The 27,241-nt window shown below is 42.3% G+C and overlaps 2 protein-coding genes across 2 annotated transcripts in view; one reads left to right on the top strand and one right to left on the bottom strand.

Moving 5' to 3' along the window:
* Positions 1 to 13,686, top strand: part of kcnip4a (potassium voltage-gated channel interacting protein 4a) — a 48,674-nt gene extending 34,988 nt beyond the window's left edge. The window contains exons 3-8 of the mRNA XM_080792471.1: positions 4,666 to 4,735; positions 7,934 to 8,004; positions 8,630 to 8,737; positions 9,268 to 9,372; positions 12,096 to 12,158; positions 13,422 to 13,686. Of these exons, the coding sequence (XP_080648597.1) occupies positions 4,666 to 4,735; positions 7,934 to 8,004; positions 8,630 to 8,737; positions 9,268 to 9,372; positions 12,096 to 12,158; positions 13,422 to 13,469 (465 nt within the window). The 3' untranslated portion in view covers positions 13,470 to 13,686. The remainder of the gene's footprint in view (positions 1 to 4,665; positions 4,736 to 7,933; positions 8,005 to 8,629; positions 8,738 to 9,267; positions 9,373 to 12,095; positions 12,159 to 13,421) is intronic.
* Positions 13,687 to 18,142: 4,456 nt separating this feature from the next.
* sec24d (SEC24 homolog D, COPII coat complex component) overlaps positions 18,143 to 27,241 on the bottom strand; it is a 56,642-nt gene continuing 47,543 nt past the window's right edge. The window contains 4 exon segments of the mRNA XM_080792463.1: positions 18,143 to 22,444; positions 22,550 to 22,639; positions 24,983 to 25,174; positions 26,377 to 26,556. Of these exon segments, the coding sequence (XP_080648589.1) occupies positions 22,304 to 22,444; positions 22,550 to 22,639; positions 24,983 to 25,174; positions 26,377 to 26,556 (603 nt within the window). The 3' untranslated portion in view covers positions 18,143 to 22,303.

Here is a 27,241-nt window from a genome sequence, read left to right as displayed (position 1 = left end):
GATTAATTTCTACTCTTGTGTGTGTAGAGTAGACTGTCCCACAATAGGTTCATTCCCAACATACAGCATGCAAAGCTTTCCTCGATTAGTTCTATGAAGACGTTTCTATGCTCGGCTGGGTTTTTTGCTTCTCGCAAAATTGCATCTGTGAGTTTTGTTGGTCACGGACGAGGCATTTTCACAAGCATATCGAATGAATGCAAATGCAGTTTTGTCACCTCTCACTCTTTCCAATAACCCATTTCTTGGGCGGGAACACCTTTTGGTGTTGGCATGATGTTATGCTTTAGCTATTGAAAAATAGCAGATCTACAAGCTCGTAGCGCGCCACCGAGTGGCGCGCTATGAGCTTATAGGTCTGCTATTTTTTGAAAAATCGAAGAACGACTGAAATAGAAACATAGCTTTTTCAGAAAACTGTCAGGATGTAGAAGACATTTATAGAATCTGATCTCAGGCCTAAATGGGATAATACTGGAAATGAATAACTAGTTGAGAATTGAGATTGGACGTGGACAACTGTAAAGCTTGGAGCCCCATTCGGTATATTAGCCAGCACATTTTATTCCACTTTAGCGGTCAGAATGGGTTAAGAAGGGGATGCTCCCCAGGCTTTACAAACAGATCTAATTCTGAAATAAAAGAAAAGAGAATGCCTATAGATCCTGTATCTTCTCACTAAATCCTGGAAGTCTAGAATATTAAACTGATCCATTAATATCTTAAAGGGTCCTAATGCCCTTCTCCTCCCAATAACCTATTGGTGAACGCTCAACACAAAAGACCAATGATACAATTTGAAATGTCTTTCTTAAAACTAGAGATTGATTGCATTATACAATGTCATGGAGGAATACTGGAACACCTGTGATCGTGAGAAGAAGCAAGCTTAAACTATACTTTTGGTCTGAGGCGTTGCAAAAGGCTTGCACAATGCTTTATGGGAGGAGTAGTTTCCCTCACTCTTAAAATATGCACACGGTTCCCTCTGACATATCTTCATCTTTTTTAATGTTTTTAATACAATTCTTTGTTTTGACCCAAACAAACGGTCATGATTATTCATGTAGTTGGCTGTCTTGTTTCCGGGCTGAAAACCCTTGAAAACCCAAATTTCACGCAAATCGGTACACATGCTCTCCATAGTCATGTGATCAAGACGGGTTTGTTTGTTTTCTCATAATAATCCATAACCTGATTGGTTTACGATTGGCTTCTAAAGATTTCAGGAGTAGCCCGCTTTGTACAAATCGCCACAACTCCTCAACTCAGAGTCCGATTGCAGTGAAACTGTGGATGCATATTCCCACTATAGGCTGAGGAAAAGATGCCCCTTGACAGTTTTCAAATCGGCCTCATGGTGGCGCTACAACAGGCCAAGTCGCGACACACACACACAACATGTTTATATTACTCCTAAACATTTTGCCAAACACCACACACACTCCACTCCTATCCTCCTGGTGGAGACCTGTGCCCAGAAGGGCACTTTTTCTAGTTTGCTACATAATTCCCCCCCACGCGAGCGTACACACACACACACTGCATTGTGCTGCTCCACATTGGAAATTAGTTGGAGGGCAAGAATGTACAACAATTAACTGAGACTGAGAACAAAGCAAGCCAGGGGCACGGTGGCACAGTTGGTAGTGCTGTCGCCTCACAGCTATAGATGGTCCTGGGTTCGATTCCCGCTCGGGACGCTGTGGGCGCTGGCGGCGTGTTTCCTCCTCCGCGTCATCAGTGCCCATACCCGAAGGCGGGGTTGGCGAAAGGGCCTTTCTGTGTGGAGTTTGCATGTTCTCCCCGTGTCCCCTAGGGTAGGTACCCTCACAAAAAACATGCAGTAATCCTGGTCACTAAACTGCCTTCCCCTGGCCAGCCGGGGCGCCTGATGGAGGGGAAAGGAACTGGCTTGTACGAGCTTGTAGGTCTGCTATTTTAGAAAAATCGTGAAAATGTGGCACAAATCTTTGAGACTCTTTCAGAGTGAACGTTTTTAACTAAAATCTGTGCTTCTGGGAGGTCCCTGGAACAACATATTTTTAGATGGGGGGGTCGACGGACAATTAAATATATTCTTGGGGGTTCTTGACATGAAACTGTTTGAGAACCACTCACATAGAAACATAGGGTTTTTCACAGCACTAGCTCCCGTCCGCATCTCATTGTAAATAGAATATCTAAACGTGTGAATCTTTTTACAATGACGTTATTTATTCAGAAAGGAAGCCATTGAGGGTTAAAATGGGTCTCAATGCTTCCAACTCGAGTAGAATTATTAATGTTTTGTACAAGTGTCCATGACAACAAAAATATATGATGTGGAGACAATAAAGACTATTATTAGCATTATTATTGAAGGTGGTAACAGTCCATTTGCTCTGTAAAATATTTCGGGGGCATATTTAGAATGTGTGCAGGCTTGAGTATGTTGAATCTAGTTTGAATCTAGTTTGTAAACAGGCCGTGTCTGGTCTGAGAATGCAGAGGGATAGGGACAGGGACACAGGTCGAACCGGCGGTCACTAGCGAGATCTTGATATGGTATCCGAGGTCTGCTACGTGATCTGGGTTCTTCTTTTCTTCATTCTGTCTAACCTGCGTAGGCATTGATATTTATGGTGTTGGGATGTCGGGGGTGATGTCACCCCCTGACGTCCCGGTTGTGATGTCAGAGAGGCACTACGTTCCTTCGTAACAATCGAGCTCAGGTCTAAATGGGTTTAATTTAGGAGGTTTTATATACAGATGAAATTAGATGGAATTCAATCACGCGTATAATATAATCTCCCATAGAATCAGGTCAAAGTCTGAAGATGTTACACCCCGGGATAGACTTCAGCTCATTTAGTTTCCTTCATGTTCAATTACCCCAAACTTCAAAGCAAAGCGAGAGACATTGGGAGGGGAGGGGGGGGAGATTAAACAATGGCCTCAAGGGACCTTTACAACAATTCTGGGAGCATCCTCTTCAACTGGAAACACAAACCACCAGCCTGTTTGACAAATTAGTCTCTATTGTCCTCCAGTGACCTGCTCGTCCTCACACAAAGGCTGTGGTTACCCGAGGCAGGGTTGGCGAAAGGGCCTTTCTGTGTGGAAAGCGTATGGGTATACCCTCACAAAAAACATGCAGTAATCCTGGTCTCTAAACTGCCTCCCCCTGGCCAGCCGGGGCGCCTGATGGATGGGAAAGGAACTGGTTGGAATAACGTGTTCCTTCCACGCGCTACGTCCAACCAGGGAAACTCCCCCCTGTCAGGTGTAAAGGAGTGACTTGGACACTCAGGCATGAAGGAAGCATGAGTTCAAGTCCGTTGCTCTCCCCAGGTTGGCGGAGGGTGTGTAGAGCCCAAAAAAAGTACTCCCAATCTATCTGTAAGCTCACAATGTGTCGCATCGCATTACATGGACCCGAGAATGTAGTCAAAGACATTCTAGCCATGTGTTGTATGGAGAGTATAGGTTGATGCCTTCAGGAAGGAGATATGGTGTACCAGCATACAATAAGGTCAGACTAAAGAGGTCCTTTTTGTCCACCATACGACCTTGAGGCTTATAATCAGGAGTTGTAGTAGCCACGGGGTAATCTAGACGGTGGATATTGCTCTTGTCTTCATGTCTTTATGTATGTAAATTGTCTTGTTCTTTGTGTTATGTCAAATGTGTGTATATGGGGGGGGGGGGGGGGGGCATAGATCAAAGCATTAAAAGCACTGTATTGCGTTTACAGTACGTCTGAATGAACAACCTGTGACTGGACAGTATTTAAACTGTCCAGTCAGTTATTCTTCCCTTGCCAGATTACTGTGTTTCCTGATGTCTGCCTATGACCTGCTATACAGCTACACTGTGCTGTGAGTCTTGTGTTTAATACATAGTCATTGGACTTCATCTGTTTGCCTGCCTGGTTCTGCTTAGACACACCGTGACAGAAATAGACCGTAACCGAAGATTGATTGATTGATTGATTGATTGGACAATGCAGTAACCGAAGGTTGATTGATCGATTCCATGTCGTTGTTTTTCCGAGGTGACGGTGCTGCACTGGTCGGATGTCCAGGACTCTGGCATATAAACGTTATCAATCAATGTCCCCGCCATCATTGTATGAATGTGTGTGTGAATGGGTGAATGTAATGCACAATCTATGTAAAGGTGTATGAATGTGTGTGTGTGAATGGGTGAATGTAATGCACAATCTGTGTAAAGGTGTATGAATGTGTGTGTGAATGGGTGAATGTAATGCACAATCTATGTAAAGGTGTATGAATGTGTGTGTGAATGGGTGAATGTAATGCACAATCTATGTAAAGGTGTATGAATGTGTGTGTGTGAATGGGTGAATGTAATGCACAATCTGTGTAAAGGTGTATGAATGTGTGTGTGAATGGGTGAATGTAATGCACAATCTATGTAAAGGTGTATGAATGTGTGTGTGAATGGGTGAATGTAATGCACAATCTATGTAAAGGTGTATGAATGTGTGTGTGAATGAATGGGTGAATGTAATGCACAATCTATGTAAAGGTGTATGAATGTGTGTGAATGAATGGGTGAATGTAATGCACAATCTATGTAAAGCGCCTTGGATAAAGGCTGCTATATAAATGCACCATTTTTACCATTTACTGACCTGTGGAATTGTATTTCTCCTTCCAGGAGTGTCCCAGCGGTGTGGTCAACGAAGAAACCTTTAAAGATATCTACTCACAGTTCTTTCCCCAAGGAGGTAATGTACCCTGCAGTTGCCTTTTCTTTTTTTTCACTTAATTTGTATTGATGAAATGAAGGGGCACGGTGGCACAGTTGGTAGTGCTGTCGCCTCACAGCTACAGTAGAAGGTCCTGGGTTCGATTCCCGCTCGGGACGCTGTGGGTGCTGGCGGCGTGTTTCCTCCATCAGTGCCCATACCCGAAGGCGGGGTTGGCGAAAGGGCCTTTCTGTGTGGAGTTTGCATGTTCTCCCCGTGTCCCCTAGGGTAGGTACCCTCACAAAAACATGCAGTAATCCTGGTCACTATAAACCGCCTCCCCCTGGCCAGCCGGGGCGCCTGATGGAGGGGAAAGGAACTGGTTGGATATGGGGACTAGGTTGGTGGAGGGTGTGTAGAGCCCAGGATCACATTAGATGATTGACACAGGGGTGAAAAATGGGTTACAAAATCGTGGGATAAAAATTTAAAAAAATAATTTGTATTGATGAAAAGGACAACAAAAAAGACAAAAATACAAAAAAGGGAAGAAAAAAAACGAGGCTGCATTTTTCATATTAACAGGATACATTCATTGAAATACTCGCTATAGGCTGAAAGAAGAGATCTCACTTTTCCCACTTTTTATAGATGAAGTATGAATGTTAGTTTTTCCATAACATATACAGTTCTTCAGTAATGTCCATCCATTGTTCTTTCGTTGGTGGGTCCTGTTGGTTGCAGTTGCCTTTTCTATGAAAAACAAAAGAACACATGTACGCACAAATATTCCATCTTCTGCTTTCCTCCACCAAGCAAATAAACACAGTATACTTTTAAGTTCTAAGAAGCCTTGATTTGTGTGTGTGTGTGTGTGTGTGTGTGTGTGTGTGTGTGTGTGTGTGTGTGTGTGTGTGTGTGTGTGTGTGTGTGTGTGTGTGTGTGTGTGTGTGTGTGTGTGTGTGTGTGTGTGTGTGTGTGTGTGTGTGTGTGTGTGTGTGTGTGTGTGTGTGTGTGTGTGTGTGTGTGTTCGTTCAGCTTGACATGAATATTCATGCAGGGTCCTTGTGGCCTTTCATAGAAAGCAGCGTCCCGGGGGTGTTCCAATGGGAGTGCTTCCTTCCCAGCATGCCCTCGGGGTGTACACGCAGTTATTGATTTATCGTTTAATGTTTGTTTGTTTATGTTGTTTTCATATTATGCACAATGGTTATGAAACCGTAGATGATGAGGGGTGGCTGTGTATACCCAAACCCCCACCCCACACCCTGTTCTGTTGCATTATGTTGAGCTTTGATGGATGATGGATCCAATTTTATTGTGAGAGCTACATTAACCCATTTTGGGCGAGAACCCCCTTTTGGTGTTAGCATTATGTTACGCTTTAGCTATTGAAAAATAGCAGATCTACAAGCTCATAGCTTACAAGCCATAGCGCGCCACCGAGTGGCGCGCTACGAGCTTGTAGGTCTGCTGTTTTTGAAAGATCGAAGAACGACTGACATAGAAACATAGCTTTTTCAGAAAACTGTCAGGATGTAGAAGACAATTTTATTAGAATCTGATCTCAGGTCAAAACGGGATAACAGATAGTTTGGCATATTTATGCCGCTGAAGACGCCAACCTCTCGCTGCTCTGAGGGCGTCAGCAGCACAGCACAGCCCAGGCCCCACACTGCCAACAACCCCAGGGTTCTGGTTCTGTTCTGAGGGCAGCAGCAGCACAGCCCAGCTAGGCCACACAGCCAACAACCCCAGGGTTCTGGTTCTGTTCTGAGGGCATCAGCAGCACAGCCCAGCTAGGCCACACAGCCAACAACCCCAGGGTTCTCCAGCAGCCAGCAGCACAGCAGCTGCACATCTCAACGGCCGTCCGTCAGGCGGTGGTCAGATTTCACCCTGGCATTGAGAGACCATGATGTGAGAACCACTCACTGCCAAGCAGATATTCCTGGCCATGCAGCCCACCACCAAGATCCCCAAGAATCGACTGTATAGCCCAGAACAGAACTATAGGGGAGAAAAGGAGAGCTTGGGGGACCTATTATCCCATTCTGACCGGGCACCCATGTTGGTGTTAGCATCATGTTATGCTTTACCTATTGAAAAATAGCAGATCTACAAGCTCATAGCGCGCCACCGAGTGGCGCGATACGAGCTTGTAGGTCTGCTATTTTTGAAAAATTCGAAGAACGACTGACATTTTTAGAATCTGATCTCAGGTCAGAATGGGTTCATCAGACCAGTGTGTAGTCCAGTGGAAACCTCGTATGAATCTGATCTCAGGTCAGAATGGGTTAAATATACCAATGCTGCTGATACCTCATTCCAGTACCCTGCAGTCCAGGAAGAATATTGGCCTCAGGGCCTGCAGGCTTTTATTCATGGAATAATACTAGCACTGACTTCCTTCAGAAACACACACACACACACACACACACACACACACACCCGTCTGGCCCCACGGAAGCTCTGTGTCTGCGATGTCCTTATGAGAAGCAGAGCTAATTCTATATTATGCTGCCAGCCGGGCTCGGTACAGTATGCCCATGGCTGCCTGTAAGACCATCTGGGTGGAAGATATAAGACAAGGAGATGCTGCAGAAGGCATCTCCAGTTCTCCACATCCAGGAGATGCAGACGCTCGCTCCTTCTTCTTGACTGGAAGTGTAAAACTTGGAGATGCCTGCATGCTGCTGCATCTCCTCGACATCCATGATATCTTCCACCCAGCTTGTCTTAAACGCAGCCATGGGCCCGGCTGGCAGCATATATAGAATTATAGTTCTGCTTCTCATGGGGAATCGCAGAGCATCCGTGGGCCAGGCGGTTGCTATAGCGATTCATAGAACCTGCAGGACACAACCTACTGTACGCCCGGCCGGCTGGTTCCCCAGCCATTGCCGCTGTTAACCCATTCTGACCTGAGATCAGATTCAAAAAAAGTTCTTCTACATCCTGACAGTTTTCATTCTGACCTGAGGTCAGATTCTAAAAATGTCTTCTACATCCTGACAGTTTTCTGAAAAAGCTGTTTCTATGTCAAGTCGTTCTTCGATTTTTCAAAAATAGCAGACCTACGGCTGTTTTGCTCAGTGAAACATTCATTTATTTCCATTTAGCAACACAGTTTCAGTTGCTGATCAGTTGTTTAACCATTTTTTTTGTATGCTGCAGCTGTTCAAATCTTATCACTATAATAATGTGAACGTACTGTATGCATTTTTGTCTCTCCAGATGCATCGACATATGCACATTTCCTCTTCAATGCATTTGACACGGACCACAACGGATCTGTGAGTTTTGAGGTAAGTGTAGAGAAACACCTCGTGAACAAGACCCCGAGATACTTAAACTCCTTCACCTGGGGTAATGTCCGATTCCCTACATGGACTGCACAATCCATCGGAGATGCTATCCTCATCCTTAGACGTGGTGAATAATAATTTTTGGTTGATTCTTTGGGTGATTTTAACTTAAACACTGTAGTCTCTGAAACACTGTAGTCTCTGAAACTAATTACGTTTTACAACAGCCTCATTGCTCGTCTGCTAAATTACTATTAAAAATAGCAGATCTACAAGCTCATAGTGCAATGAAATCTTTGAATATATATTATTACAGAGTGAACATTTTAACTCAAATCTTTGCTTCTGGGGAGGGTCCCTGGAACAACATATTTTCAGATGGGGAGGGGGCGGTAGGAGGCATATTACATAATAATGTTTCTATGTATAGCCTATAGTTTTTAGCCTGTATTTTTTGACTTAATGTGTAAATAAATATCTAATATGCAGCATAGTGCCGTTCCAAATTCTCAGCAAACAGGCTTTGTGATTGTCGTGAATGAATGAATGAATGAAGTTATCGTGACGAACGAGCGACGCTCGTGCAAAACACTTAAAATAAAGGCTTCTTCTCTTTGGGTTGCAGGACTTCGTCATGGGTCTGTCCATCCTGCTTCGAGGCACCGTGCAGGAGAAACTCAACTGGGCATTCAACCTCTACGATATCAACAAGGACGGATACATCACTAAAGAGGTACTTAGACAGATATTTAATTAAAGAGGTACTCAGGAATCAATCATACTCTACCGTGGTGTGGATGGATATGATTGCTGAGGCGAGATCACGTGTCACTCACTCTCCTCCACGCGCTAAGATTGACGAGAGTTATTAATATTGGATTCATGTCTGGAGTTTAACCCGTTTTGAGTGCATGGGAACCCCTTTTGGTGTTATGGGTTTAGCTATTGAAAAATAGCAGATCTACAAGCTATTTTTGAAAAATCATGAACATGTGGTGCAAAGCTTTGAATATATATTCTTTCAGAGCGAACGTTTTTAACTCAAATCTTTGCTTCTGGGGAGGTGGTCCCTGAAACAACACATTTTCAGCGGCCAATTTCATATATTTTTGGGGGTCCTTGACATGAAATATTGAGAACCACTGATATAGAAACATGAGGTTTTTCAGAAGAAAAAAAAATACATTTTAAAAAAGACATTTTAAATTTCGACGTCAGGCCTAAAAATGGGTTAACGGTAGAACATTTCTCCTCCTACTGTAGGAAATGCTGGACATCATGAAGGCCATCTATGACATGATGGGGAAATGCACGTACCCCGTCCTCAAAGACGAAGCCCCCCGCGCGCACGTGGAGATATTCTTCCAGGCAAGTCCACTGTCTTTTTGTTGAGCAGCAGCAGCAGCTGGTGAAATCAGCCCTCAGAGGACCTCTGAGTCCTGAGTCACTGTACATACAGTAGGAGTAGAGCATTCACTTGTAGTCATTTTTACTAGTTGACTAGTTGCCTAGTTTACTAGTGGACTAGTTGTTTTAAAACTCTTTCAGCGCCACCTGGTGGTCACCAGTTTAGGCTCTGAGTGCCAATTCTCCCATTATAAAGAGAGAGAGAATCTGTAATTCTATTATGCATGTAATGTGCATCATGTCATCACCCGTACACCAGATTAGAGGAATTTTCAAAATATGGATGAAAAAAAAATATATATATTTTTTTTAAATATTAAAAAAGGGAAGACGTCTTGTTGTCCGTGGCATCCGGTACTTCATTGGCAATTAGACGTCTAGACGTTTATGGCTACCAAACAGTTTACCTTTTATGTAAAAAAAAAAAGAAAATACATTTTTGTACTTAAAAACGGTGTATATTGGTGACTATAACTATAATCTACCTGATCTTGAGGCCTACAAGATCGGGGATTTTTTTATTTTTTATTTTACCAGCAAGGTCGACTAGTGGATTTAACTAGTTGAATATAGTCGACTAGACCTTTCTGACAGAATTACCAGTCTGGTTACTAACTGCCTTTCTAATTACCATCGGATTAATTAATCCATTTCTGATAACCCTAATAACCCTAATCTTATACCCCTAAGGGGAGCGTTGGCTGATGAATGAATATCAACATCCTAATAATACATCCTAATACTGGGGGGGTCAAATTATGACAGGCAATAATTCCTGCTGTCAAAATATGACAACACAGATTTTAGCAGGTTCAGGATAAATCAGGAAAATAAACTCTGTAGCAAACAGAGGTTATAATGCCATTAATTAATGTCTTAAATTGTTCTGAACATTTTATTTAAACTTTTTATTTTATTTCGAGCTATAATAATGATATATATATCATTAAAAATAGGGAGTCCGGGTTAAATACAGTATGTTTTGTTCAACAAGATAATAATCCACAAACAAAACACATGCAATCATATTGAATTATGTGGTCCACAAATTCACAGTCATAATAATTATGAAGTGCTATAATTTATGTCCAGTGGCGTATCTACAATAACCCATTCTGAACGGGAACCCATTTTGGTGTTAGCATTCCGTTATGCTTTAGCTATTGAAAAACAGCAGATCTACAAGCTCATAGCGCGCCACCGAGTGGCGCGCTATGAGCTTGTAGATCTGCTATTTTTTGAAAGATCGAAGAGCGACTGACATAGAAGACATTTTTAAGAATCTGATCTCAGGTCAGAATGGAAAACTGTCAGGATGTAGAAGACATTTTTTAGAATCTGATCTCAGGTCAGAATGGAAAAACTGTCAGGATGTAGAAGACATTTTTTAGAATCTGATCTCAGGTCAGAATGGAAAACTGTCAGGATGTAGAAGACATTTTTTAGAATCTGATCTCAGGTCAGAATGGGATAAGGCGAGGAGTGGACAGGCAGCCTGGTCTGTCCAAATCAATTCATGTCTGGCCATAAAATCCATCCACTGAGAAAAAAACCAGAGGACAAACACCAGACCTGAGAACTATTATTATTATTGGGCAGCTGATTGAGCGCGACCCCCGAGATCACCCGTTGGAATGTAAATTCCTCTCAGCGTTCGTAGCGTACTCGTCTGGCAGGTTCATCTCTTGGAGTGCTTCTGAAACTCTCCTACACTGTAAATCCCTGGAACATGTGACGCGTTTAAAACCTAAACACCATGTGTGTAATAATAAAAAATGCCAAATGTTTATTAATGGTCATAAAATACAGTAGAACACGAGTTCACTCAAACACCTCACGAGAACACCTAGTGTTTCGAATTCTAAACACCTACATGACTATATATGACTGACTTTGATTGTAAAAAACTAAACACGTTTATGTGTTTAAAAAGTGTTACTGGCGATTAAACATGTTCTTCTGTTTATAATCTAAACACTGTGACACGTTTAAAAAGTGTTACAAATATGTGTTTAGCACCTAAACCTTAGTGTGTAGGCTCTATGTGTTAAGCACAGATTGAACCACTTGAACTTGGAAGTGTGTTCATATTCCGGGGTGAACATTTCACCCTAAAAATAGTTCGCATCTGCAAGCTTTTACAACAAACGCATTGCAATGCACCACCAGCTCAGTGTCCTTGTGGTTAGAGTGTCCGCCCTGAGACTGGGAGGTCGGGGGTTCGATCCCCCCTGGCCCGGGTCATACCAAAGACTGTAAAAATGGGACCCACCGCTCCTTGGCTGCAGCTCACCGCTCCAAGAGAGATGGGTCAAATGCGGAGAACAAATTTCACTGCGGTAATGTGTGTGACAAATTAAATCGTATGACTTTGATTTCAATGCAAGCGTTGTGAACTTGTAGATTGGCTATCGATCTGTTGAAGAAATTTGGTGTAGATTAGAGGGGAAAAGGGAAGGGCCTAATATACTGTAGACACATCAGGGGCATTTGGAAATGTGCTGAGAGAATCCATTGCAAACTCACTTCCCGGTTTTTTAAGGACTACAAATTGGCTGTCACTCTTTATTTGAACTGCATGTGTGTTCCTGTAGACACCAAAGCATTCAACGTACTGTACCTACTGTACCTGTTCATAGTTTACATTTGCTATATCTTCTAATCTGCCTTTTTCTCATCAACAGAAAATGGATAAGAATAAGGACGGAGTGGTAACCATAGACGAGTTTATAGACAGCTGCCAAAATGTAAGTTTCCGCACCACAGTTTACACCACAGTTATCACAATATGTTTATTGCGAACGCAGTGATTGCGAACGCAGTGAGCACTTACTATGAGACCTAGCAGATCATGTCTGTCTGTGTGTCTGTGTGTGTGTGTGTGTGTGTCTGTCCCGCTATACGTCCAAATATGGAGTGTGTTGCATCAGCAATCACTCAGCTCCATATATGGGCACAAAAGGGGCCAGGTCCACTCAGCTCCATATATGGGCACAAAAGGGGCCAGGTCCACTCAGCTCCATATATGGGCAGAAAAGGGGCCAGGTCCACTCAGCTCCATATATGGGCACAAAAGGGGCCAGGTCCACTCAGCTCCATATATGGGCACAAAAGGGGCCAGGTCCACATATACAGTAACAGCGGGAAAGACAGACAGACAGACAGACAGACATGATCTGCAGGGTCTCAGCTGCGTTCGCTTCCCGCGTTTGCACGTCTTACTGGTATAATAGAGCACCGAAGTCTGACGTCACTGTCAGTAGAGGGCGCCAGTACACAGGTTCATGTATTTTTTTAGTTGCATTATAATCCCCATAGGGGGATTTTAGATCATATAACAACTATGTTTGAAAAATAAACCGACCACACCGGCCTTTCTGTCAGGGGGGGGTGGCTGTGTGTCGTTAATGATGTTCATTAATATTTGATACAGCCAGTTTCTGGAGAAAATGTAATTAATGTGGCCGCAAAAGCCTTGAAACTACATATGAAGGCAATGTCGCTGCTAATATACGTCACGCCCAGCTGTCAACACATTGCGTTCCTGATATTCCTCGTTGACGTAAGCTCAGCTGGTGGTGACTCGACTCGTACTAACCACGAAACATTAAATATCAATAAAATAAAAATAAAAATAAACGTAATTAACATTCAGTTTCTGTTGTGCGACGGGCAGATGCAGCCACCCCGCCTACCCGGAAATGTAGTCTCTGGGTTATTTGACTCGTTTCTAACGCTTATTTTGTTACTCTTTGGGTATATCTGTACATTTCCACCTTCAGTTGATGCTTCATATCCATATGAGTGAAAAGGCTGGGGTGGTCGGTTTATTTTTCAAACGCAGTTCTTATATGAAGAGATCTAAAATCCCCCTATGGGGATTACAATGCAAATAAAAAATACATGAACCTGGGGACTGGACTGACGCCCTCTACCGACAGTGACGTCAGGACTTTACGGTGATCTATAATAGTTAGTTTTTAAATATTTCATTTGTTTTTGAACTGCAGGATGAAAATATCATGAGATCAATGCACCTCTTTGAGAATGTCATTTAACTGGGCTGACTCTACGGACGCTCTGGAAAAGACCATCACCTTTTAGCTCGGCCCAATATCTATGGACTCATACTGTGTATAGTGTGTGCTATGCGGACTTATAAGGACTTTTTGAAAATAGATATTATATTTTGTCCATATGGCAGCTTATATTGGCCACAGATGTGAATATAGGTATGGGTTTATGGTTGGTATCGACGCTGGATCTGGAATATGGCTTGCCACCGATTGGAATTATAGATTGAATAAATGTATAATCACTTTGTTAAAAATGGTGTGACATAAAAGTAACATAAAACGCAAAAGACTGCAAGAAACTGTGGAAAAACAAGGGTTAACCCATTCTGGGCGGCCGGGAATCCCTTTTTTGGTGTTTTAACTAAACATTATGTTATACTTTAGCTATTGGAAAATAGCTAGATCTACAAGCTCATAGCGCGCCACCGAGTGGTGCGCTATGAGCTTGTAGGTCTGCTATTTTTGAAAAATCGAAGAGCGACTGACATAGAAAACATTTTTTTGAATCTGATTTCAGGTCAGATAATGAAAACTGTCAGGATGTAGAAGACATTTTTTAGAATCTGATCTCGGGTCAGAATGGGTTAACTCACAGTGTAGCTTGGTATAATAATTCTTTCTCTGGAAAAAAACAAACTGTTTTGTTTGAAGAATGATAGTTTCTCTATTTGGTCTCTGGAGTGTCTTTCTGTTCTACAGACCGACTGCCTCAGCGACTCAGTTCCCTGATATTGTCAACCGAATGTAATAATGGTTTTACACAGAAGTCAGTGTTTTCTCAGTGGGTTTGTTGGGCTGATGAAACACAGCCTGGTTTCTAGTTCTACACAAGTTAGAAAAACACTGACGGGTTATTTGAAAAGTTACGTGAAGTGAAATCACTGTGAATTTGTACACACACTGCATAAAAAACTACTTTAAGTCGAGAACTATAACAAATATTAGCATTATGTTCAGTCACTTTCGACAAACAACAAACAAGTGAACTTTTTAAGCCACAGCTTTGACACTATTCCAGAATGTTCTTGTTATTTAAGCTCAGTTAAACCGATGAGGTCTGATATCCTGTGTCTGATCGAAGGACGTGTTTAGAAAAAGAGAAAGACATATTTACATTGTTCCATTTTTAAAAACTGTATATATTATATAGATACTTTACTGCTATAGATAAGAACTCTATGAGAAACCTTTCAACTTTGTTCATGTTTTACTTGCCAACTATATTGAGACAATTAACGCAAGGATTAGTGTCTTTGTCAACAGAAGCACACAGCAGGTAGCTATATTTATTTATCATGGGCATATTGTGAGATCAGAAGAGGGTATCTTTGACACAAGATAAATGCTGCTTTTGATGTATTTCATTTTATTCCTGTAAATGTATATTCCTCCCCTGTAAAGATTATGTACCGTGTACTGTGTCTATCGATATGTTGCATTCATCTTTTCAAGCGCTATTTTGGAGTTTACACGATGAGCAAATGTTTGGGTTTTTATTTATTATGGTGGTATTATATTATGGTCATCATTGTACAAAAGAAAAAAGAGTATTGTCAGTTTGTACAGTATTACACAAAACCTCATTCTATGGTGAATTTGATTCTGCTTATATTTGTTTATGTATGTTGTTTGTTTGTTTGTTTGTGTTTTTGGTCAAAAGGTTGACGGGAGTATGAAGTTATACGTCACATTTTATTCTCATCCCTTTTGGTTGTTGGCAATAATAATAATAATAATATGTTTAATGCTGTTAATTCCTTCCTCTTATTTGGACGTCTGCCTGCCTATAGCCTGCATCTGATATCACACTAGATTGGCTCCTGCTGTCTGTGATTAAAGCTGTGATTGCTTTGCCCCAGTGAGTGCAGTGAACGTGAGCCAGCACATACTGTGGAACTGTAAAGGCATGCTAGATGGACCTCTAGACGGACCCTGACTCACCCTAAACCCCTTTACGGGACCCTCGCTTACCTTTTCTATAACTTTAAAAAAAAAAGTCTAGTCCCGAAAGGGGGCTAGACTTTACCCTATCCTTTTACTTGTTGTGGACTACTGGATGGATCCATTGAAATAATGTGTGGACATCATACTGTATTGTAAGTAAGCTATTAAGTTATTCAGTCTTTTCAGTCTGTTCTGCTCTTTTCATTATTATTATATTATTATTTTTACACTTTTTGCACACCTACAGGCGACAGGTGCGTAGGAGAGGGTACGCTGGTGCCCGACAATGAAAACAGAACAAAGACCTGCACATTGTCTTCAAATATGATAAAGCCTGATGAAGGTACATAAAGATAGCCTGATGAGGCCGCTCGCATGAATGCAGACCAGCCTCTCCTCTTTAGCGTAAATACAAATAGTGTTTTTGCTACTCATCAAAACAAAGGCGAGTTGTGTCATTAGAAAGCTTACTTTCCTTAGTGGACGCGCTCTGAGCCCCCCACCACACGTGGCCAAAAGGGGACTTTGTTTCCAACAGAAAATAAATACTTTTAGTTACTCCAATGCGCCCTCTACGGATATTGCCCAGAGAACTGCCTCATGGAGAATATTCTTCTGGCCAAAAAGTACAGTTTATACGTGTGGTGGGGGGCTCAGAGTGCGTCCACTAAGGAAAGTAGGCTTTCTAATGACACAACCCGCCTTTGTTTTGGTGAGTAGCAAAAACGTTCTTTTTATTTACGCTAAAGAGTAGAGGCTGGTCTGCATCCATGCGAGCAGCGGAAGTTGAGAGTAACATAGCTCTAAATGAAACGCATTAGAGCTATGGAGCAGAGCTAGTCCCTCCCTATGTCTGTCTGTATGTCTATGTATGTTTAGGGTATCAACAGGGGGCGCTGTTGCACCACTCACTTCAGACAGGTCTGATTTTCATTGAGATGAAAATAAAAGAAATGACGGTGAAAATGGTAGTTCATATTCATTAATACATTTTGAATACATTTTGAATTAATGTCAATGTCACAACTTGAACTTAGTTGAAGTTATACACTTGGATTACGGCTTTGCTTTAGACCACATCTAAACACTTGAATACTTAATAACGCTTAAGAAGACAAGAACATGGCAGCATGAAGTGCATGTTGTAAAATTTGATATGTAATTTAATTGGAGAGCAAGAATGGCCGTTATAGACTATAAGAATGGGGTTATTAGACTAATGTATGTTCAGTCAGCCCGTTGCATTCTATTAATATCCTTATTGTATGGTTTGGTTTATAGCTTGCAATTATTCCATTTTTAAGTTGTTTAACAGATCATTGAGTTTATTTCATGCAACACACGGCCACTTGACTCTAGCTAGTTATTTGGCGCCACCTTGTGGTACAATCCTTCAGAATAAGCAGTGTAGCTTTGTGTGTACAGTGTACACGTGAAAGAAGTGGTTGATTCAAACGATTATCCGATATTTATTGGTTCATTTTACATTTTCTCTGGATTGTTTTACCTGATCGACACATTTATGGATCAATTAAGGGCCTCTTTCATCACCAACTTATTGTTGAAATTGAATCAGAATCTGTGGATACTGTTACTGTGCAAAAGAGATGGAGGTTGACCAGCAGAGTAGCATGGTTGCTAAATGTGTAAATTCTGGATTAGTACTACCTTTAGATAAAGTACTGTAGGTCAGTGGTTCCCAAAGTGGGGTCCCGGGGACCCCCAGGGGGTACCCGAGGGAGTTCCAAGGGGTCCCCATGCAGCTAAATGATAGTTTGGAACCAAATAAATGGACCCTTATGGGTCATTGTGGGTCTGTAACTCTGAGAGTGTACAAAATAACGGTTCCATTTGTACACTCTCAGAGTTAAAATAACATTGATTTCACAATATAAATTGGGGGTCCCAGAGATAGAGATGCCATTAACTGGGGGTCCGTAGACTAATGCATGTTAAACTGGGGGTCCTTGAAATTAAACGGGTTGAGAATCACTCATGCTAGAGCCGTAAAAACTTTTTCTTATGGGGGTTTTCAAACGGGGGTCCGCGGGGCTAATGAGTGTCAATTTGGGGGTCTTTGACATGAAAAGGTTTGGGGACCACTCACTGCTGTGTAGGTTGTTTTTACAGGAACCTGTGGAAACAGAGCCATGCATCTAAAAACATACAGTAACATCTCTGATGTACAGTTCTGTCCGTGTCATTTTATAAGAGTTTACTGTACAATAAAAAAAGATTCAGAATGTTTGTTTGTGTTGAATTGTTTCACATTCAACACTAAACCCAAGCGTTTAGGTTATAAACACATATTTGTAACACTTTTTAAACGTGTCACAGTGTTTAGATTATAAACAGAAGAACATGTTTAATCGCCAGTAACACTTTTTAAACACATGAACGTGTTTAGTTTTTTACACTCAAAGTCAGTCATATTGTAGGCGTTTAGAATTCAAACACTAGGTGTTCTCGTGAGGTGTTTGAGTGAACTCGTGTTCTACTGTATTTTATGATCATTAATAAACATTTGCCATTTTATTATTACACACTGGTGTTTAGGTTTTAAACGCGTCACATGTTCCAGGGATTTACAGTGTTATTAAAAAAATCTGGAATATAATTTATTTTTAAATCACTATTGAAATAAGATTGCTCTGCGCAGCCAGTGGTTCTTTTGCAAAGGTATTAATGAACAACAAAGACAAAAAGGCTGCGGTTATACGGTACCATTTAATTAGAAAACAGATTCATAATCATTTCTATTTGGGTTTGGATTATAATGTACATGGCGAAACCAATCCCCAAAACTCTCATCCATTCCAGGCCACTCAAAACATACCATCCGTTCGTTCCATCACAACAAAGACATTAAAATAAGGCCTTCCAGTTCATCTTCCATCGCTCGGATCAAACTTAAACTCATGGCCAGTAATAGTATTAAAGGTATACTCAAATTACCTGAGATATGTTTGCATACAAAAAACGCAATGTGTTGAAATTTGGTTCATATACAAACTCTAGGATAATATTAATAATAACATCTAACCAATATATTTATTATTATACCGATATCTTGAGGGAGACGGTAAAATAATACGGATACTCGGAAAACAGAAGTGTGCCATTTCATGGACAAAGACAAACGGAACAGAAAATATCATATAGTACAGTATGTATGTATTTATGTATATATATATATACACACACACGCACATACATCGGTAAATAACACATAAGCAAATAACTCGTTTTTTAAGACATTGAAATCAAAAGCAAGGCATACAGTATAAACTAAAGCTTTACTGTATTAAAATAAAATGTAAGATTGAAATGTTGAATCTCTGTTACAGATAAAGTGGCCAGTTGTCGGGGGGGCACAGTCGGTAGTGCTGTCTGTCGCCTGATGGCTAGAAGAAGGTCCTGGGTTCGATTCCCGCTCGGGACGCTGTGGGCGTGTTCTCTCCTCCCATAACCCGAGGCGGGGTTGGCGAAAGGGCCTTTCTGCATGTGTGGAGTTTGCATGTTCTCCCCGTGTCCCCTATAGGGTAGGTACCCTCACATGTTCTCCCCGTGTCCCCTATAGGGTAGGTACCCTCACATGTTCTCCCCGTGTCCCCTATAGGGTAGGTACCCTCACATGTTCTCCCCGTGTCCCCTATAGGGTGGGTACCCTCACATGTTCTGATGTTCTCCCCGTGTCCCCTAGGGTAGGTACCCTCACATGTTCTCCTCGTGTCCCCTAGGGTATAGGTACCCTCACATGTTCTCCCTGTGTCCCCTATAGGGTAGGTACCCTCACATGTTCTCCCCGTGTCCCCTAGGGTAGGTCACTAAACTGCCTCCCCCTGGCCAGCCGGGGCGCCTGATGGAGGGGAAAGGAACTGGTTGGAATAACGTGTTCCTTCCTAGATAATTGACACTGGGTAAAAAAAATGGGTTGCAAAATCGTGGCATAAAAATTATATATAAAGGCAGTAAGACTAGTTTAAACACTTTCATCATGGCGTCTCTACTTTGGGTGTGTTATTGTTATCGGCAAAAATGTTCCCTCGATAATTATCCTTCTCCTTCGTGTCTGGCCATCCTCTATATCACTATATCAATATTTTATTCGTTACTACTACGAGTGAATGCCCCTTTTATTTTTGGTTTCCTACATTTTTGTTTTTAATTTCTAAAATCCTCAAAAATGCCCAAAGCTTTCACTATAGGTAAAGACACATTCAAACTTTGTCTTTGCCTTTTTTTTCTTTTCTTATTTAGGAATTCCATTAAAAAACATCCATTGATTAGAAGTCGTGAAAATAGCAAATCTACAAAGTCAAAGAGATTTCTCTTTTAGGTCTCGAGCTAAAAGTTTGGGAACCATTCTGGGCGGGAACCCCTTTTGGTGTTAGCATTATGTTATGCTTTAGCTATTTTTGAAAAATCCGAAGAACGACTGACATAGAAACATAGCTTTTTCAGAAAACTGTCAGGGTGTAGAAGACATTTTGTAGAATCTGATCTCAGGTCAAAATGGGCACATGGTGACATGTTTCCCAGCCCCATGTCAGCTATAGGATCTCATTCATAAAACCCAGTACATTTAAGGACAATTCAAGACAAAGTCTTGGGGGTGAACTGAACAAAAATGCTAGAACAAACAAACAGGAAAATGTGAATTACTGTATTAAAAAAAAACAAAAAAATGACTAAAACACTAAAAGAGCCCAAGGATATGTTGTTGGTGTTAAAATGCCCTGTGTCTGTGTCCTATGACATATCTCAAATACTTTTATTTCAGCATAATATATATATATATATCTTGAACACCTTTTAACATGAATTTACAAAATTACTTAAAGTTTCTCATATATATTATATTATTAATAGTTTGAGTGAACACCATTGACCAAATTGACAGTTAGTGGCCAACACATTGTCATTAAAGATGGAGTGCCACCCTAAAACAAAAAATTGTACAGTATTTGTTAAAATGTTGTTTTTATGTGGGCACGCCCACCAGTTCATTAAGTTTGCCTGGTGGGTGGTGATGGGTGGTGATCCACCTGAACTGAAGCCACACCCACAGCTGTAGTTGTATGATAAAGGGGGGAGGGGCTGATAGTGTGATGTCACTATATTACTGTTTATTTCATTGGCCCCGTTTGACTGTCAAGGGTTCACAGCCTCCAGGAAGAAACCCCTAAATACAAAGTTAATACACCATTGCACATAAAAACGACTCCAGGGTGTCTAATGAAGTATACTGTCACCGTGACCTCATAGACACATGCAAAAATTGTGGCACTCCATCTTTAAGTTACATAATTCTGCTCTCATGTCACACTAACATGTTGTTAGTGTGACATGAGGGCAGAATGGCCGCCGGTCTGAATCATATGGTCACAAATAAACCCTTGACTTTTTTCACCTCTTCATTCGTAGATCCATAGACCCTCAGAGGAATGCATAGATCCATAGACCCTCAGAGGAATGCGTGGCAGGAATGACTCGAAAGAAAGTGCAGGAGGCGACGTCGTTATTCCAAAGATAAGCCACAGTCCATCATATAACTGTGATAGGATAAGATAAGGGGGTTATCAGTTCATATCATATCACAGTCCATATAACTGTGATAGGATAAGATAAGATAAGGTTGGCTAAAGGATGGTTTGAAAAGGTTTCCCTCAAAAAAAGAGACATTATTTTAATGTCAAGGTACTTCCTGGTCAAATAAAAAGTTTAAAAACGATAAAAAATATTATAAAGGCAGCTTCGGATGTTTTGAGTCTCAACAGGCTCCCCGCTCCCCGGTTCAGGTTCCTCCTTCCCTTGGTGGTGGGTACGGTTCTCAAAGTGAGGGTCCTTGAAAGGCTATTGAAAAATAGCAGATCTACAAGCTCATAGCGTGCCACCGAGTGGCGCGCTATGAGCTTGTAGGTCTTCTATTTTTGGAAAAATCGAAGAACGACTGACATAGAAACATAGCTTTTTCAGAAAACTGTCAGGTTGTAGAAGAACATTTTTAGAATCTGATCCCAGGGTTCCTCCTTCCCTCGGCGGTGCGGTTCTCAAAGTGAGGGTCCTTGGCGTGGTTCCAGGGGGTCCCTCTATAGCTAAACGATTGATCGTTAGGAAACTAATCCATAACCAATCTGGAGGTCCGTGAAATTAAAACCTTTGAGAACCTTAGGGGCTCCATTTTCGTCACCGCTAAACCCCTTATCCCTAAACTTCTTTGCCTTTTTTCTTTTTACTATTTTGAAAAACATTTTTGAATAGTTCAACTAGCCAATCTACATTGACACGTTGTGAGCTTGTAGACTGGCCATTTTAACTATTCAAAAATGTTTTGCAAAATAGTAAAAAAGGCAAAGAAGTTTAATTTCTAGCGGTGACGAAAATGGAGCCCCTGCTGTTTTATGTAATCTGAGATATAAAGACAAGGAATTGTGAGGAAGACTGACTGACCACTGCGAGCCGTGTGTGTGTGTGTGTGTGTGCGCGCGTCAGTGTAAGCACACCTAAGATTCCATGTGCGGACAAAAGAAGCTGTCTGCTCCACCCAGGCGACAGCTTCATTTCCATCCACCAGCTGTCTTCTTAAAAAACCCGGAACAGAGACGCCGGCAGACAGACAGCTTCTTTTGGCCTCGCATGGAAGCTGAGGTGTGGCCAGAGTGTGTGAGTGTGTGAGTGAGTGTGTGTGTGTGTGTGTGTGTGTGTGTGTGTGTGTGTGTGTGTGTGTGTGTGTGTGTGTGTGTGTGTGTGTGTGTGTGTGTGTGTGTGTGTGTGTGTGTGTGTGTGTGTGTGTGTGTGTGCGACGGCGCCGGTCAGCTCGTGGTGGGGTGGAGGGGGGGACGGGGAGCGAGGTCACCAGAGAGGAGGAGCTAAGTGAGGAGCTGCCGGATCTCCCGGTGAACGTAGCAGAGGAAGTCCATGTAGGAGGCTCCACCGTGAAGACCCTTGTCCTCCACCAGGTGCTGACGGAACAGCATCTCCGGCTTGTCCTTCTGCCGCACGATGCGGAGCTGTGGCAGGAGGAGGAGAAGTCAGTCGGATTGTAAATTTGCCCAATGCTTTGCCCAACTTTGCCCAGACTTTGACTTTAACAACAATGGTGGATAATATCTTACCTTCATGGAGTTGGGCCTCTTCTGAAGCAGACTGCTGATAATGGAACGGAGCTTCCTAGACTGGGGGTTATCCAGCTCTGGCAGAGAAGTCTGGAACAAACAAACACAATCCATGAGAAATACAGTAATGATAGTTACAACATAATATCATTCTATATCATTTTTATTTTAACCCATTTAAACATGGGAACGATTCTACAAATGTCTTCTAAATCCTGACAGTTTTCTGAAAAACCCCATGTTTCTATGTCAGTCGTTCTCACAGGGTTAAAACCCCATGTTTCTATGTCAGTCGTTCTCACAGGGTTAAAACCCCATGTTTCTATGTCAGTCGTTCTCACAGGGTTAAAACCCCATGTTTCTATGTCAGTCGTCAGTCGGGATCGGTTCTTGGTCCCCTCCTTTTCTCACTGTACACTAAATCCCTTGGCACTATCATCTCTGCTCACAATATATCCTATCACTGCTACGCCGATGACACACAACTGTTTCTATCCTTCCCCCCCTCTGCCACTCAGGTGGAAGAGCGCATCACCGCATGCCTGGCTGACATCTCACAGTGGATGTCCTCCAACCACCTCAAACTGAACCCAGACAAGACTGAGCTTCTCTTCTTCCCAGCTAAGTCCTGCCCTATGCGGGAGCTAACTATCTCCATAGACAACGCCCTGGTAACGTCTGTCCCAACAGCCAGGAATCTTGGTGTTGTCCTGGACAGTCAGCTCTCGTTCAAAACTCACATCACAGCTGTCACTCGATCCTGTAGGTTCACACTCTATAACATACGACGAATTAGACCGTTCCTCACCCAGGAATCAGCCCAGCTCCTAATCCAGACAACAGTCTTGTCAAAACTTGACTATTGTAACTCCCTCCTTACTGGCCTACCAGCATGTGCACTTAAGCCTCTCCAGCTGATCCAAAATGCTGCAGCTCGCTTGGTCTTCAACCAGCCAAAATTCTCACATGTCTCCCCCCTGCTCCGCTCCCTCCACTGGCTCCCGGTCGCTGCCCGCACAGAATACAAAACCCTGATGCTGGCATTCAAAGCAACCAAAGGTATGGCTCCCCCATATCTTGCAAGTATGATCGAACCCTACAAACCCTCCCGCTCACTCAGATCAGCCAACGCAGGGAAGCTGGAAGTACCCTCACTAAAAACGCCGGGACAACGCTCCACACGTCCCAAACTCTTCTCCCTTCTGGCTCCAAAACTGTGGAATGCACTTCCCATTGCAGTCAGAACTGCAGCATCACTCCCAATCTTCCGCCGCAGTCTGAAAACCCACCTTTTCAGACTCCATCATGGCCCATAGCACTTACCCCACCCCCTTAGATAGCAATTCTAGTAGTCATAGCACGTCATAGTACATATGTGTAGCATAGTAGTATAGATGTATAGCTTATATGTATAGTTTCATTATAGATATTCCACTGTTACTTTCTTAGCTACGCATGTTTCATGATAAATGTCTTTATGTGATGTATTCCCATGCTTTTGTTCTTGCTTAATGTAAGTCGCTCTGGATTAAGAGCGTCTGCTAAATGCCTAAATTGTAAATTGTAAATTGTCGTTCTCACAGGGTTAAAACCCCATGTTTCTATGTCAGTCGTTCTCAAACATTTTCATGTCAAGGACCCCCAAGATTATAATGTAATTGGCCGCAGACCCCCCCCCCCCCATCTGAAAATATGTTGTTCCAGGGACCTCCCCCAGAAGCAACATTAAAAACGTTGGCTCTGAAAGAATATAATATTCAAAGATCAAAGTGAGCAACGTCCTACTTTATAGATACTGCAGCGTCACACTAAAGCAACACGTTTCTATGTTGTTGTCGCTGTTATTTCTGACCTCCACCAGAAGCAACGATTTGAGTAAAAAACGTTCGCTATGAAAGAATATATATATTCAAAGATGGAGGCTGTGTTGTGAACCTGTGAATCAATACCGGCCCCATCTCAGGCGGAGTCAGGTTATCCAGTATAGAATGTAAACCTCTTGAGGCTGTTGTTTACCTCTGAAGAACAGCACTCGATAAATCTAATCAGACCTTAAATCAATCTGCAGTTTGCAATGTTGATTCTGGGGGATTTTCCTCCTGGACCCCGCTGGGGCATAACAGGTTAAAAACTGACATGTTTCTAAATGTCAAAAACATTCAGTAGACAAAATGTGGCTCTGTTTTGTGTCCAGTTGTTTGTGAGATTATGTCTGGACAGACAACACAGATCCTATTCTAGATTAGGTCTGTCACCTCACCACCGAAAATCCAGACTATGAATAGGCCTTTATACTTTCTTAAAGAATTTAAATAAGATATAGAAACATGAGGTATTTCAGAAAACTGTCAGGATGTAGAAGACATTTTTTAGAATCTGATCTCAGGTCAGAATGGGTTAAACTTTTAGTGCATGCTGATGGAAGACACTGACCATGTTCTCCTGCATGTGGGCGAGCGAGGGCAGGTTGAACAGGTCCTGGACCAGCTCCGTTGAGCAGCCCCCGCCCAGCCAGAGGAACATGTTCTGGCCGTTCTCCAGCAGGAACATCCCGTCGGCCGCCAGCCTCTCCTCCGAGCAGCGCAGAGGAGCGGGCACCGCCTCGCTGTCCAGATCCATGGTGTGCTGGAGGAAGAGAGAGTTTAGAGAGAATTAATAAGGACGGTGTCAGTGGATCTGATCTTTTTTCCCACCAGTGTTTCTTGTCTCCCCAATTTAGTCCTTGTTCTGCGGCTGCCCCCACAGTGTAGTGGTAATGTTTAACTATTCTGTGAAATAGCACCACCCTGTGGTACCCCAGGGTTTCTTATTTTCATGTTTGCCTTGTGCTTGCAATTAGAATCTACAACATATTATTATTTCAGCTGTGCTGCCTGCAGTCAGTCAGATGTCTTCAGCTCCATGTGTACTGCCAGCTGTCTGTGGCTTCTCTTCTCTTGGGCTTAAAGCAATGTTGTGAGTAATAATAAGTTTATGATGGCAGGTTATTTTTATGTTGTTTCTTGTTATTTGCATTTGTACATATGTATTTTACAATCAGCTTAAGCGATAATAAGTGATTTGTACTGTTTGTTTGACACATGATTTCTGTATTGTAACAGTCATTTGGAAATGTTTGTATTTTGTTGTTACAGTTTCACAAATTGACCAGTAAAACTTCATGAAGACAACAACGCCTTCTCTGTGGAGTTTGTTTGGGAGATGTTTAGCTGGTGGGATAGCTGGCCTCCTTCAGCTAGTGAGGCCTACACAGTGTCAGTGGATTTAAATTTATCTACACCCGTGTTTCTTGTCTCCCCAATTTAGTCCTACTGCGTTGTGTATCCTACGGACTCACCAGCAGTGTTTTTGTTTTCGTTTTAGTCACATTTTAGTCATCCGGAATGTTTTTCATGGTATTTTGGTGATACCAATTGATGCCGTTGTAATGACAATTTCTTTCACTTGCTGAAAATAGCCGATCTACAAGCCCACAACTGGATCTGTTGTAGGCTTGTAGATCTGCTATTTTCAGTGTAAAATGAGTTAAACTGGATCTCTTGTCCACTAGTCCCTTCCTGACATTTTAGTCTAGTTTTTATTTGTTGACGAAATTGTCTTAGTTTTAGTCATCATAGCTTAGTTTTCATTTAGTTTCCATTTAGTTTTCCTCAGTGAAAAAAAGGTAGTCGACGAACCGAATCTTTCGTCTAATATTAGTCGACAAAATCAACACTGCCTGACAGACAGTGAGGATGACTTCTAGCCTTTTGGACCCCAGGAAGACTATAATAGCTGGTTGCTATGGCACCAGCCAATGGGGATCCTTTAATAAGAAATCCTCTCACCAATGGGACGAGGCGAGGGTAGAGCAGCAGCTGGGTGTCTTCTACTCCCATGGCCAGGACGGACAGCCTCTGCAGGGCCCTGTCGTCTGTGCAGAGCTCAGTGCTGCCCACTAGTGGAGACGTCTTCATCAGGCTGTTCATGTAGACCGGGAACACCTTCATGGCGTCAGGCAGGATCAACTGCACAGACACACACACACACACACACGCACACGCACACGCACACAAACACACACACACACACACACACACACACACACACACACAGATAGCCTGTATTACTTTTAAATATAACGCACAACCGTGTCACTGGAAAACACCACATTTGTGTTGTCATGTTACTGTAGTGTAATGTCAGTGCAACATGAATTTATGGCCCCAGCTGTTGATTATCCTCTGAAAGATAATTCTATTGACTACTTTTTAGATTAATTAATGAAAAAAAGGGAAAAAAAGCATTCATAATCCATTAACCCATTCTGACCTGAGATGAAAAATGTTCTTCTACATCCCGACAGTTTTCTGAAAAATTTATGTTTCTATGTCAGTCCGTTCTTCGATTTTTCCCAAAAAATAGGGCGCGCTATGAGCTTGTAGATCTGCTGTTTTTCAATAGCTAAAGCATAGCATAATGCTAACACCAAAAGGGGTCCCCACGCCCCAAAACGGAGAGACAGCGAGATCAATTCGTGGCGGTGGCGACTCGCCACGACCTATTTTTTTACGCCATGACGTATTCTTCATTATCCGCCGTGGCGAGTACAGAATCCGCCATGGCGAGTACAGAATCCGCCATGGCGACGACTCGCCACGACCTAATTTTTTACGCCATGACGTATTCTTCATTATCCGCCGTGGCGAGTAC

The sequence above is a fragment of the Protomyctophum bolini genome (assembly GCF_963924005.1).
Source record: "Protomyctophum bolini genome assembly, chromosome: 20".
Lineage (NCBI taxonomy): Eukaryota > Metazoa > Chordata > Actinopteri > Myctophiformes > Myctophidae > Protomyctophum > Protomyctophum bolini.
This window is presented reverse-complemented; position numbering and strand designations above follow the sequence as displayed.